The sequence below is a fragment of the Protomyctophum bolini genome, assembly GCF_963924005.1.
Source record: "Protomyctophum bolini genome assembly, chromosome: 18".
Classification (NCBI taxonomy): Eukaryota; Metazoa; Chordata; class Actinopteri; order Myctophiformes; family Myctophidae; genus Protomyctophum; species Protomyctophum bolini.
Genome location: NC_137879.1, coordinates 21,651,964 through 21,667,587, shown reverse-complemented (window position 1 = coordinate 21,667,587; position 15,624 = coordinate 21,651,964). Strand labels below are relative to the sequence as shown.

The window sequence follows — 15,624 nt, the reverse complement described above, 5'->3', positions numbered from 1 at the left end:
TAGTATGATTGTGAAATATTCTGTATAATGAGTAGGCCTACTTTAATATTTGGTATTGTAAGTATACTGGGCTACAAAAACATTTGTACGGTTTAGTCTGACCTCTACTGGCTAACTACCGCAGAGACATTCACTACGACATTTCACCAACAGAGGGCTGGTATTTTATGTGTGAACCGGAACGACATGGTTTCACCTTGGATGCTAACATTGTGGAATGGATTACTGGTGTTAGAAATTTGACCAATAAGTATAAACTAAATCCCACTTTTTCACCAAGTGTGTAGTCTGGCAAAAGGTGAAATATGAAACGGGACGTAAGGATACTGTTATTGGGAGAACGTAAGTAAATACCCGTGCAATTACAAGCTAATGCTACCAAACGTTAGCAGTTGCAACCTTCTAATGTTATTATAATGCTAAGTAACTTTATGGCATTAGTAATGTTGGTATGGAATGATTAAATAACTATATCATTGGCAGCTAAATTATGCCATACTGATTCACAACCATTTTAGTAAACGCGTTTAATTCAAATTACATTCAGAACTGGTACGTTAACCAAGTTATGTGTGTAAACATGTTCGTGTAGCAACTTTCAGTGCATGGGCATGGCACTTTCACTGTGTCTCGACAGTCTCGTAATGTGATGGCTGCCTGAAAGCCAACCACTGTTGCAGCCTACATGAAGAATGTGTTTTTTAAGCTTTCAAATTAAGCTGTCAGACACTTAATTGTTTACGCCTGGGTCTGGTTTATGTCTAGTTTCAATTAACATATATCAAGTCCTCAGAACTTATTTGTGTTATGACTAAGTCCAAGTGTATGACTGTACCTAGCCCCTCTCGGAACCCTACATAAAGCTTTTATGAAATTTGGGTTCTGCTTGCGGGGCTAGACTGTACCCATAGTATACTGCATTTTTCTGTCTAATAAAGTATTCAATCATTCACTCAAAGAAACTGTACCTACTCTACTGAACTGTCATGTAGTCACTATGCAAGTTAATGCACTTTTATTTAGACCTTATTTTCCTCAGTAGCACAGTTGCCAAACCAAGAACCCTGTGTAGACTTTTCTAATGACCAGCACCACAATGCAGAAAGTCTTATCAGGGCGTACGTGTGTGTTTATTATTTAATAGTCCACCAGCCCATGACAGAGTAAATATAGATTGTGTTTGGACGAAACAATACTGAGCAATCAAATGGAAATGCAAAACAAAAAGCCTGCACTTCCGTTGAAATTCCATTGTATTTGGTCAACTCACCCTACCATTAATACCCTGAACCACAACCTGTCCGTCTCACTCTGCTGCATTTTATCTCACTTTTACAGCCAAGGTGGGGAAGACATCACTCATCATGTCTTTAGTTGGGGAGGAGTTTCCAGAAAAGGTAAGTGGACAGTGGACAACAACACAATAACTTCCCTCTATATTAGGACAGATCTTCGTGTCGGGACTCGGTAATGCCTGATTTATACTTCGGTCGGTTGTGCATCATGGCTTGCCCCTAATGTAATGGCTCATATATAAGCTCACAATCTGTCTTGGCCAGGTGACGTCTCACTTGCAAAAAAGGTTTCATAGCTCAATGTGACATGTGGTTAATAAAGGTTACATAATAATTACAACATGTCACAGCGCAAAGCATTTTTGAGCTTGCAGATCTGCCGTTTCCATTGCAAGACACCGGTGCGCAACTAAGTATAAATCACGGGAAAGACTGGAATGTCAAGAATTGTTTTTTATAAACTGTAACAACACATACTATTGCAGTAAAAAAGAATTATATATATATATATATATATATACAGTATAGTTTGTATTCCCATATCCACATCCTAGCACACAGTAGTCAGGTGGACTATTTGGTTAATTTCCTTGTAACACACAAACTAATGTGTGACACACACACAAGCTCACCAAAGTCTTTTTCTGCTGTCATCAGCAGCTTACCATGTTGTATAATACTTCTCACCAGTAAAGATAAGACAGAGCTCATATTTCAATTCAAACATTAACATAGTAGACTGCTTTCCACTTTCCACCACTAAGCACCATAGTATTGTAGGACATTATTGTTATTTAGTTATTTAGAATAGTTTTATGATTTCCCATAGTTTGTAGTAGCCGATACGGTATATAGTTTTTCTTTGTTTACAAATTTGGTCGTACCATTTTGCCGGGGTCTAGTGCATTGAGAAACCGGGATATATTCCCACACTTTGGCTGATACAGACAATAATCCTCTCCAACCTACTTACTTACTGCCCAGTCCTATCAAAATGTACACTTGTGAAATGTATACAAATTATCAATACTTTGTCAAAATAGGGTAAGAGTCAAATCTGGTATTCATCTTCCTGGTTGTACCTCTTAATTTAAGAGGTACAGGAAAATGAAGAGTCTTAAGCACATGACGCCCAACATGAATGCTTCCATCAGAGTCAGTCACATTTGCATTATTTTCTTGCTATAGGCTATAATTTATTTATGCTTAATACTTTCTTGTCTGTATTATTGAGTTTTCACACCTGTATTCCAAAATCCTGTCTGCTCTTGATGCAAATGGAGTAAACAAACATTACTGTGTTACTTGTACTTTGTTTTCTGAATAAAGTGATTTTATTTTTAACATCTGTAATGGCAAACAACTAGCACTCAGTGGTTGGAGAAGGTCTTTCTACTCTTCCTTTGAGACATTTTGACCGTAGAGTAAGGTGGAATTGGTTAATTATTGACAATGACAATAAAGTTATGGGTGGCACACTCGATTAGACACTTGCTACACCGGCATCTTTATTGTAATTCGGACATTGGGGCAGCAGTGACTGAAATCGGGAGGTTCCTGGTTTGATCCCAGGCTCCCCCTGGGTTAATGTCGGAAATGTCCTCGAACATTACCAATAACTGCTCCCAATGAGCAGGTTAGCCTTGCATGGTTTATACACATGTGTTTAAATTATGCTAAAGTTTACAGCACGCAAAACCTTCTTTTCTCTCCTGCAGGTTCCTCTTAAAGCTGAAGAGATCACCATCCCTGCTGATGTCACCCCAGAGAAGGTTCCTACACACATAGTGGATTATTCAGGTACAGTTGTGTGTGTGTGTGTGTGTGTGTGTGTGTCATTTTATAGCGGCCTACAACATTGTTACTAAGTTTGTGTGTGAGTATGCTGCTTGCTAAAGCCATGGAAACATGTACTGCAGCATACAGTGTGTGGGTTTGATTGGACTCAGCATCATTTATATTTGTCCTTAAACCCAACAGAGACTGAGCAGACAGATCAGGTCCTGAAAGAAGAAATTGTCAAGGTAATTGTACCACAGTCTGTGAACTAATACAATTCTCCCAGAGCAGGAAATGCACACCAACCATAGTCGGATGCTGCTGTTTCCCTTCTAGTTTCTTAATATTTGTTTGTTCCATCATGCTCTTAATCCATTTAGAAAAACAATTGCTGCCTGAAATCTCTCATACAATATTGAATTATCAATAAAGATGATTTCATCCTGCAATGTTGTTAATAGTTAGTTGGCTTTTCTTACCATTTATCGATAGTCACAGAGTGACAGGAAATGGGAAGAGAGAGTTTATGAGGGAAGAAAAACATGTAGTTTGCTTAATTAGTTTCAATACTATTCCATACCAAGTTTTGCCGTCCAAAGGCAAGGTCTCGGTTCTTTTAAACTGTGGTTATGTCACTTAGTTCGTTGTCTTGGAAAGCTTTGTTTCTTGATGTCATTACTGCAATTAATGCAAATAGTTATGCTTGGTATGTCGCTCATCATAATCTCTCCAACCCACTCAGGCTAATGTAGTGTGTGTGGTGTATGATGTCACTAATGAGGACACGATAGACAAGGTAATCCTGCTCCCTACAAAAAAAACGAAAATAAATAGTAATCTCCTGGTCCATTTTACACCATTTTATGGATGCATTCTGAATGTACTTCGGAATATCCTACTGAAGAGGTTTCTTACCACCTGTCTTTCAGATAAAAACAAAATGGATACCTTTAGTAAACGGAGATGCAGAGAAGGGGAACAAGTATGTATTGGCCGTTGATTTCACAATAGATTACCGAAATACTGTACTGTAATATCGTATGGACTACTCTGTTGTTGAGCTGATTTTAAGTTTCTCTTGTACGCTTGTTGGTTAAACTTAAGAGTTCCCATCATCCTGGTGGGGAACAAGTCAGACCTGCGCTCCGGAAGCTCAATGGAAACCATTCTACCAATCATGAATCAATTCTCTGAGATAGAGACTTGTGTAGAAGTAAGAATGTCCTTTATAAACACTGACCTGTTCAGTTTGCCAAGACTCATCATAAGCCTGCCTGGTCTCACAGAAAAATATACACACTCACAAGACATAAGTTAACATATATAATGCAATTTTAGTACTAACTCCATATTTTTTCCTTTTCAAGTGTTCTGCGAAGAACTTGAAAAACATCTCAGAGTTGTTTTACTATGCCCAGAAAGCAGTGCTACACCCCACAGCCCCCCTCTATGACCCTGAGGACAAGCAGGTAAGTTATTTTCTAAATATCAAAATTAGCAGCTTATTTGGTCATAGGTTGGTGTATGTCTGTGTTAAAGTGTATTGTATTTCCACATCATTGAGTTATGATCTTTGTTCTCCTGTGTGTTCCCTAGCTGAAGCCCATGTGTGTCCGAGCACTCAGCCGAATCTTCTCCATATCTGACCAAGACAACGACCATATCCTCAGCGATGCTGAGCTCAACTGTTTTCAGGTGCCAAATGATCAAAATAAAACTCATCCGCTCATCTCTGTGAATGCCATTCACATTTCTTCCTCATCTTGCAACGCTTGCTGCACACTGCAGTGAAATGTCTGTTCAGTTGTGTCAAGTATGATTGTTGTTTTTAGAACAGAACTTGTTCTGTCCATTTAACATACCGGTATATATTTTATTATATCATGTTGCACTGAAAATAATTTCTACGTGCCTCACTCATGTGGCAATAAAGATTATAATTTAAGTTAAATCTCATGTCTCTGTGCAGCTATTAATTTAACTGAAAGGTTGGATTTGGCCTTTAATAAGGCCAATAATAAATACATTTATTTAAACAGAAAGCCTGCTTCGGGAACCCACTGGCACCTCAGGCCTTGGAAGATGTAAAGACTGTCGTGTGGAAGAACACCAGTGATGGCGTGCAGGACAACGGCCTGACCCTCAACGGTAAATACTTTTCAGCAAATGCTAAGCAACTCACAGGTTGTAGAGTTGTGGTCCATCATATCATACCCCAGTCCCAGGACTTGTGATCTGAACAAAAAATCTGTGCCATCACAGGGTTGTGTTGTTTACGTTGTTAAACATCTAAAACTCAATGTCTCTGATTCAAAGTGGTTAAGCATACCTGATGAAGGCCAATAATGAAACCTGTAAAAATAACAGTGTTTTTATAATAAAATGAAACACTGTGGAGCAGAGCTGTGTGCAGATTTATTATCTTATTGTTCTTACACTTTTACACTACCTTTAGTCCAGCACCAGCAAGGGACTGGATGTGCGCAACCTACCTGAACTAATCTCCTGAGACACCACCAGCTAACTTGTAGCCTTGGTAACCCCAGACGTTTTAGCTAACTTGTGACTTTCTAAGACAATATAGATCGCATCAGAGCATTTATCCTGAATCCTCCATTCAAAAATAGTTTCATCTTGTTGAGAATCTTTGGTCAAGAGATGGTAGTAACCCATCATTCTATAGAATGTCACACTTGAACTGAACAGATGACATTTCTGTGTCTGCAGGTTTCCTGTTCCTCAACACATTATTCATCCAGAGGGGCCGACATGAGACCACGTGGACCATCCTGAGAAAGTTTGGTTACGATGACACCCTGGAGATGACAGATGACTACCTTTACCCACAGTAGGTCTACTAGTGGCTTAGCTTTACTATTCACACTGAATTCAACTGATGACGTAATGTTTGCTATTGTATACATGCAAACCTCTCAGAACACGGACTGTCAAAAAGTAATGGGAAACGCCTACTTTATCATGACTCTTTGTACGCTCCCTGGTTGTGCCAGCCAGTGCGTAAATAATTTAAATGGGGTAAAAAACTGCCCACCACCGCATTTGTTGCTACACATACTCCTTCTGCACGGTGCTTTTTCTAAACAAAATTATCGTTAATTTTTATTCATAACGATCACCTTATCAATCAGGCTTATCGAGCCGGGTTCTTATCGAGTCCATTATCGAGCATTTTCTATTATTTTGTGGAAAAATGGGAGATAATAAATTCTGAACAGAACCAGTATATTTTACTAGGGCCTTCAACTACAGTACTTTTCTAACAAACTGAAGGCAATTGACCTTTTTACCAATAAAATAATATTAAAGGAAAATTCCATACTAAAAGGCTTTCTTACCTTTCTTTGTAGTTGTTACGTCCCAACCAAAGAGGTCCAGGTGTTATTTTGTGCAAAAGCTCCTTATTGGCTGTTTCCCCTACCATAAGCCCTAAATGAATTGCATTGAATTGAATGGGAATTGAATGGGGCTATGGGGTGTTGTGCTAATTCGCTTATTTCCATCGCTCAAAATTATAATTTCTTTGTATATATCCTCTCTTCATAATGTAAATAATATCCCAAGCGGCACACTTTACTACTTCTTTCGATGGAAATAAGCGAACTAGCATAACACCCCATAGACCCATTGAATTCCCATTCAATGCAATGCAATTCATTGAGGGCTTATGGTATGGAAAATAGCCAATAAGTTTTTGCACCTTTAAAGGAACTGTTAACTGGTTAATACTGTATGTGTACAGAGAGTGACTTTAAACACGTAATGTTGTTTACTCTGTTGGCAGGTATCAATACACTTTTAGACATGTTTGTGCCAGCATGGGCGATTATCTTGATCGCCTCTCGTCTTGATTGTTTAAACATGACGTTATGGGCCGCTATGCTCGATAACAGGCTTGATAAGGCCAAAGCGTATTGATAACGGGGACTCAATAAGCTTGTTTTCGGCATTTTTGGAGTATCGGTTATCGAGCTCCATCCCTCATAAAGTTAAAATTATTTTATTATGTTGTGTTCTACGAAGTACATACCTGTATGCATGCAAATAAACATCTCTGATTATGTCTTATTTAAACATTTCAATACATCTACCGGTATCTATAAATGCACCAAGTCTCTGTGTGTACATACATGTGTACATCTGTAATCCACGTAACTCGAGAACCGCCACCAACTTCAAATTCGACACACGTTCCACACCGCCACAGGGAATGCAGTGCCCGGCGACGAGTCCGTTGGATAGCCGGTTGTCCAGAACCAGCACAAAAGCCTCTGCCCGGGATCTGGACCTGATCACCCCTATATCTCCATATCTCCATGGAGCTGGCATCAGAATGATTGTTCTGACATCTGCATAGACTCCATATTTGGGCATGCCTGACAAAGAACTCCATATATGGGCATAAAAGGGACACAGACATAACTGGGTGGGGCATCCATTTCCAACATGCACCGTTCTAGTATATTAGAATACACACATTCCCTGGTGCAGATAGGCATATGTCCCGAGTGTATGTGACTCTTTTAGTACGTGCACCACAGTGTATAACAACAAGGTATTTTTGTTTTGATATTTTGTGTTGCTACTAGGCTACGGGTTTCTGTGGGATGCACCACAGAGCTTAATCATCTGGGTCACCAATTCCTCCAGCGGCTATTTGAAAAGTATGATGAGGTGAGAAGCATTACTGTAAATTAACTAAATTAACTGTATCTCACAAGTCACTGACACGTCTCATGTGGGAGATATTAAAAACACAGACAGTATTTGAAGTATTTACAGCTGCATTCGCTTGATTTTCATTAAATGGATTTCAGCATTTTAGTTGCTACACTACTGTAACTACTGCCACAGAGCAATGTTATTATTTCAAGGAACTAACTATCCTGCTGTCCTTTTTCAGGATAAGGACTCTGCACTGTCTCCCACAGAGCTTAGGAATCTGTTCTGCGTATTTCCCTACATGCCATGGGGTGCTGAGGTCCACTCAGCGGTCTCAACCACAGAAGAGGGCTACATATCTTATGACGGCTACCTTTGTCAGTGGACGTAAGTTTGCATACTCGCCAGAGGTATTTGTGCACGGTTTTATATGGGTATTTTAATTCAACTTGCACTGCTTAAAGCTCCCATGTACGTTTGTGCTTGCATATGCAGGCTTACTGCATACCTTGACATCCACCGCTGCCTGGAACACCTAGGATACCTAGGATACCCTATCGTCACTGATCAGGAGTCTCAGACTGCAGCAGTCACAGGTGTGTGTGCACGTGACTTGTTATGACGCGTGTTATGGACCTTCTGGAGTAGGGCTGCTTTAACCCTGATCATTTGACTATATACTGTATCTTCATCATCAGTTTAAAGTGGGTATTCTAAATGAAAGTGAAAATATCAATATAGCAAATGTACCAAAATGGACACATTTGAAAATCTAAGGCATTCTCTGTAGGAAATTGGAGACAACCTCTAATCGTAAGCCTGACTCATACTCCACAGTCCACATACTGTATATTGATTTCACATATGCTGTGCTCTGAAATGTCACCTGAAAATCGTAACGTGACTTGATGCATACATGTGGCGAGGGTTTCTATAATGGGCAACAACAGAAGCTCTTCTTGGAGTTGTGTTGCATTATCTTCTGCTCTATCTGTCAGAATACAGCAGGCTGTAGTTTCATAATGTTTTGTTTATTCCTCAAATGGTGCATAATACCACACCTTGGTCAGGCATTGTCATTTGCGTTTTGTTTTCAGGCTTTAGTCTCATAGTAAACCACTCTCTTGTCTCATGTACAATGATTGCAAGTGTAATCTGGTCCAGCATAGGCCGTATAAATCTGCCCTCTGTACGTATGTTTTCTCAAGGTAGCAAATGACACATGATTGAATTGTACACTTAATTCGGAAATTGTGTGTTGTGAAATGAGGGTGTTTTATATACCGATATTCGATCTGTTGTTGCCAATCATTGATTGATTGATTGAATACTTTATTATTCAGAAATGTAAACGCCACGTGGTACAGTCACACATTAAGGCTAAAAGGATTAAAAAAAAAAAAGCATATAACAAAAAGTCCTGGGGACTTGTTTCCATTGTGGTCATCATCAATTCATCATATGTAGCAGAGCTACGTACAACAATATTAGAAGTGTCAAGACCGTACAGTACAAGATGTGCAATTAATAAAAACTGAGATAGAACAAGCCACTCTTTAGCAGCTAAGTAAAAGCACCCAACCGCACACAGCTACTGTTACCCTAGTACTCGCCATTGCCGGATTAATGCATGGTATATATTTTTATACATTCCTTGTGCCTCAATACCTGACAAGCAAGACTCTGCATGGGTCAGCAGCTAATGGCTGTATGCATTAATTATCACAACATCACACCACTGATTAGCCACAATTTGCAACATTCAATTTTTTACCCTCCATTGACATCCCATTGATCCAAATTGCATTTCCGATCTGCTTGTATTAAACAACGTTAAACTCACTCACAAAGTACAACCTGTTTCAAATGGTCACATAATGGAAGAGGCCTGACCCGTTAATAAAAATGAGTGCTTCAAAACTTTTATGAAACAAACGCTTTGCATTTTGAAAGAGGATAATTCAAGCTTTCCCTACAGCTACAATGTTGGTGAGTTTAACGTTGGTTAATACAAGCAGATCGGAAATAAAATTTGGATCAATGGGATGTCAATGACGGGTATTGCAACACTAGATTCACCCTATTGTTAACAAAAATCTAGTGTTGCAAATTGCGGCTAACCACTGATTACTAATGTCAATGATTAATGACTCTAATGAGGCTTCAGTGCTCTGTAACATAATGACACGTTTAGAGATGGCATGCTTGTTTGCATTTTGAAGTTGGTTTTTGCCGACTTAACGTTTCAAAAAGCTAGAAAAAAGCTTCTTAATGACAGCGATGATCATTGCTGCCTCTATTATGTTATTGTATTTTATGTATATTTCTTAGTTTAATTTATATTGTGGCGTGTAATGTAGCTGGTTTAGTTTGGAAATAGACCAGACTGTTAACCGAATCTGTGCCAAAACGAGATAATCCTGTGAATAGCTATTGTATCCAACTGTGCCAACCTCGAGATTACGAGATATGTTACCTTTTTTTTTTTGCATCTATTAGCTTCCGCCGCTAGCATCCATAGGCCTACAAAACAGCATACATGATAAACTGTGGTGCACACACGGGTTATTAATGTAATTTAAGCTTCGTTTATAGCCTATTAAAACATAAATCCGAGCCGCGCTCATCATCATTTCTGCTCTGGGGGCCATCGTCCGTCCGTTCCCTAGACTTAAGCCAAATTCCAATACCCAAATTCTCGGCCACTCGTTCACTTACACAGCATGGTGGTGTTACGGTGAAATTGGTGACCTGCTGAAATATAACAATCGTGTAGACAATCACATAATGTCAGTGTCCGAATGTAAATCATTGCAGTCGTTTCATTAGTCGTGTTCAACCTAGCAGTATTTAGGCCACGTATTTAAAGACCTCCATGTAAGTTTGAAGTCCACAAGATGGTCACATATTTCAGCAGGTCACCAATTTCACCATAACACCGCCATGCTGGAGTGAGCGAGTGGCCGAGATTGTGGGTATTGGAATTTGGCTTTTCACTACAGAAACAACACTACTTGTCACTACATCACTTCCGGCATGGGCGGAAGTGACCTGTCTTCTATGCTTATGACACTGTCTTTGTCATTATTGAAAAAATAACACAAATAAGAGTGCTGAAAATACTTCACATATTTGTTTGTGGTGGGGAGCACGAAACCTAGTCGTAGCTCTGGCAATATAGAGGGGGACAGAAAAGACTAGCCTTCAACATGGGTCAAATGAACAAGCTGCTGACCACAGACTTGAATGAGAAGTCACGGTCAGTCACAGAGCTTTAAACTGGCAGTACAGTGCAAACAGTTTTTATGTGTGTTTATTTGATCTTTACTACTCTGTGTTTGTGCACTCTTTGCATGTTGTGTCTTGTTTGCCTGCGTGTTTGTGCCTTGGTGTGTGTTTCCGCAGTGACACGGGAGAAAGAGGTGGACCTGGAGAAGAGCCAGACTCAGCGGTCAGTGTTTCTGTGTAAGGTGATCGGACCGCGGGGGACGGGCAAAACAGCCTTCCTCCAGGCCTTTGTGGGGCGGAACGCTGCGGTAAGACACCATCTGTCTGTCTGCGACCAAACCAGTCAAGCATTCCACTGTCTCCACGACACACACAGATAACAGACACTGATTTGTCTCCAAATAACATTTCACATAATATTACAAATAACCATTAGTATTTCTGACACCGACACTGATAAATAATTATGTGGCTTGATTGGCTCATCTGTTTCTTCTTCTTTCTGTCTGAGCCTGGTACTCTACACCATTGCCGGCTTGGTGATGTTTAAAGTAAATCACTCTAGAGAGGAGCAAGCACTAAATACTTCAAATGTTGTTTTTCTCTCCAGAGAGTGGGAAGTTTCAACGTTGCCTTTTCCCCCTACACCATAAATACTGTCCAAGTCAGCAACCAAGAAAAGTATCTTATCGTGAGTACTAGATCCTATACTAGATCCCAGTCTGACTGTAATATTGAACCTTTTGGCATTTAAACCCTAACATTATTTGAAATTGAACTCGAGCTTAAAGATGGAGTGCTGTGATTTTTGTATTTTGTTTGTGTTTATGAGGTGACAGTACTTCATTAGACCCCTTGGTGTTGTTGTTATGTGCAATGATGTCTTCCCTTTGTATTTAGGGTTTCTTCCTGGAGGCTGAAACCTTGACAGTCAAACATGCCAATGAAAAAAACTGATATTGTGACGTTAGTTAGACATGTATACTAACAGTCCGACAGGCATTAGTCTGGCGACAACACTGTCACTCCCGACATGCGTGGCAAGTTAAAACTAATCTGTGGCAGGTTAAAACTAACCCCTGGCTCCCGACATGCGTGGAATGTTAGAACTAACCTGTGGCTTCCTGTGAGGTTAGGTTTAGGGTTGGGTTTTGAGTAGGGTGTCGAACTAATGCCTGTCGGACTGTTAGTACGTCGGACCAAACACATGCAACCTTATATGTCAAAACTTTAGCCTCAACCAAGTCCCCTACACACCTTGTGCTCCTTGCAGCTCTATGAGGTAGATGTGGAAACAGAGTTCCTGAAGGCATCGGATGCATCCTGCGACGTGGCCTGTCTCATGTATGACGCCAGTGATCCGCACTCCTTCGACTACTGTGCCAGTATCTACAAGGTCAGCAGAAACACAAGTCATGCTGGCCGTCTTTAATGACATTTTTTCAACCACTACTCTAGTACAACAAAGTATTGTTGTACAACAAATAGATACACTACCGATCTACAAGCTTACAATGTATCGTGACAGGACACGTTCTGACCTTGTAGATCGTCTATTTTCACAATTTCTCAACTAGAATGACATTGCTAAAATAGGAATGCCAGGTTTAAAATGGTTCAATTAAAAACTTGAATTCTTCATAAGAAACAGACAGACCTTCATATTACTTTAGATTTCTTATTATGTAAATATTTTCTAAATAACACTAAATGTTTTTGTTTTCCATTAAACCTTACTACCAAAGAGTACTTTGCATCATTACTTAAGTATAGCCTTGCCGAGCCATGAGGCCCATAGGGCAGGAGCCTATCTCCTGTTTCTGTAGCGTGAGGCAGCTTGATATACAAGTACACCCCCTGGACATGATGCTAGTATGTCGCAGGGATTTACCCCCAATCCAACCCTTGATGCTGAGTGCCAAGCAGGTAGGCGCTGGGTCCCATTTTTCAGAGTCTTTGGTATGACCCGGCCGGGGATCGAACCCCGACCTCCCAGTCCCAGGGCAGACACTCTAACCACAAGGCCACTGAGCTGGTAGTCATTACTTTGTTTGTTGTTTTCATTTTTTTCCAAGTGTGTGTTTATAGACACTTTTTTTTCCTTCTTTTTTTCTTAGCAACACTACATGGAGAGCAGCATTCCCTGTGTGCTGGTTGCATCCAAGGCAGACCTCGCTGAGGTCAAGCAGTTCCATGGTACGACACCTGCGGAGTTCTGTTATAAACACCGCCTGCCTCCACCAATTCCCTTCTCCAGTCTGTCCATGGACTCCACTAACAAGACCATCTACACCAAGCTGGCCTGGGCTGCCATGTTCCCGTACGTAAATAGATTTCTAAAATCACACACACATATGCACGCACGCACACACACGCAAACTGGCACACACAATCACAATATCAGGTAATGAAAAATGAATGCCTTTGAAATTGAAGGAATGATCCAACAGCCTCTCAGGCTATTGGATCAGGTTTATTGCTCAAAAGATGTCCCGGCTAAGGTGTTTTCCAAAAAATGAGTGTAGACAAGGGGGAATCATGATCAAGTCTGCCATACCGTTGACAACAAAATGGGTTACCCATTTCAACACATCCACCAAGAAGTCCATACATGGTGGGTGGGGGAAACCTATGCATTTCTGTAAAGCGACTGTCTATTGATGATCTTTTTGCCTCCTTTCCCAGACACCTGAATGGTTCAGACTTGAGCAACACATCGTTCTGGCTGAGAGTAACGCTGGGGACGGCTGTAGTCACAGTTCTGGGATTCGCCATCTATAGAATCTTCGCAAGGCAGAGATGAATGACTTCCATCAGGATATTCCTGTTCTATAAATCCCACTCTCCAACATTCAAGACCAACTACAGACTACCAGCCAGACTTCATGCCAATTTTATTATAAACCACAACACAGTCTGTGCCCAATCTTCTTTTTCCTTCTTTTTTGAAGGAAATTTGACAGTTACAGGACCATCTCAGTACATCCCTCCCTCCATTATCCATTCCTTTCTTTACCCCTGTCCTTCCCAGCTCCCAGTTTCTTTTCTCTTTCCTATCCACTTGACTGTAATCATCTGCTGGCAGTTTGAGGCCATTTTCTTTATGTCCCCTTCTCTCCCTTCCTGTGCTTGCGCTACCATACAGTACAGTATGCTGTCTATCCAGGCTAAGCAGGAGTTGGCCTCTCTATGCTCGATGCATTTGAATGCCATGAGACTATTGCTGTACGTTATCCAAGTAGTTGCTTTATCAAAGGGGTAGAAATGAAGACACTGTGTCACACCCATTCCACTCCCCCTTTATTCATCTGCAAGAAAAAGAAGCCAAATTGCGAATGGAAGAACATATCGACACATAGAGTCATTAACAACCAAAGGGCAGCATGAGGAATTGTACATATTCCAAATTCATTTTGGGAAGTGAGTCAGTCTGCATTTGGTATTGCCGACTGGGCATTACCGGGGTTCCACCCAAGCCTATTGGAAGTACTACTACAGTATGACAGCTCACCAGACATCTTGATTGGCCACGTCTCATGACCACCGAGCAGCTTGCTGGAGCTCTGCAGTGAAAGAAAGGTCTTACCGTACCTTTGACCAAGCAAGCCTCTACCTATAGTATTGTGGAAGCAATACTATCAAGCACGAATTAAGTAATTTAAAAGGTTTATATATGTTAATAATTGAAGTTGATCTGCAGTGGCTTGTCAGGGTTAAAGATCTTGCTTTGCGCATGGAGGAGAGAAAACCGCAGTTTTTTGTATTTTGTACAAAGGTCTGCAATTCAAAATAGGAATCCAAAATAGATTGCACTGGGGTGTGCTAATTGTCCCTACTTTGTGTGGACATAATCTGCCCTTATACTTTCCAACATGGGACAATCATTTATTTGACCCTTTTTTTATTTTAGCGACACCTTGCTATTACCACAGGACATCTTTCTGAGACTTAAGAACTATGGCTTCTACTGACTGAATTAAATGGACTGGAAGCTTATTGAATAAAAAAAGCTGACATTTTGCCAAAAGATGGTATGTGTAGTAGAACAGGAGATACTGTACATGTGTCACTGATGATTACATGTTTTTTTATGCTTTAGGGTAGAAAGTAGATTTATCTCAATCTTGTGTTATGTTTCTAATTTAACATGGATAACTTGGATTCTCCTGTTAGTGTTTTAACAGTGAGAGGTTTTTCATTTAAACTAGGGTTTGATAGAATCAGACCACCCTCGGAAGCCGGCCTCTTTGACCTGGGACCAGAGATGCGGGCGTGGCTCCAGGACACCGAGTTGGACCTCTGATGTTAAACGAAAGAAGAAGATAGGATTGTTTTTGGTGTGCATTCCTATTGAGCAGCACAGGTTCAAAGCATCTTGAATTGTGACCCAAGTTAACCAAATCTGCTATGCAGTAAGGTACCTGAATTATCCAACATTCAGAAACATAATCCTGACTTAAGTTTAGTATATAGAGTACTCTAGACTGTAACTTTAATGGTTGAGTGATGATGACAAATAATTTATACTTAGTAGTACAACCACTTCTTATATCTGGTGTATGACACACGCACACGATTGTATTTCAATGTAAGCTTAAGTGGCTGCCGCTGCGCAGATATTTTTGCATATTTTTTCCTTTGA

General features: G+C 40.3%; 1 protein-coding gene across 1 annotated transcript; it reads left to right on the top strand.

Annotated features, from left to right (window-relative positions):
• The first annotated feature begins 160 nt into the window (after positions 1-160).
• On the top strand, positions 161-15,012 carry rhot2 (ras homolog family member T2). The gene is made up of 19 exons (XM_080789752.1): positions 161-342; positions 1,339-1,397; positions 3,014-3,095; positions 3,276-3,319; positions 3,817-3,870; positions 4,004-4,056; positions 4,179-4,287; positions 4,442-4,543; positions 4,671-4,769; positions 5,114-5,222; positions 5,802-5,922; positions 7,682-7,766; positions 7,996-8,141; positions 8,250-8,350; positions 11,160-11,290; positions 11,593-11,673; positions 12,256-12,378; positions 13,100-13,302; positions 13,668-15,012. Exons 1-19 carry the CDS (start codon positions 306-308, stop codon positions 13,783-13,785), a joined length of 1,857 nt encoding a protein of 618 aa, XP_080645878.1. The 5' UTR covers positions 161-305; the 3' UTR covers positions 13,786-15,012.
• The last annotated feature ends 612 nt before the right edge of the window (positions 15,013-15,624 follow it).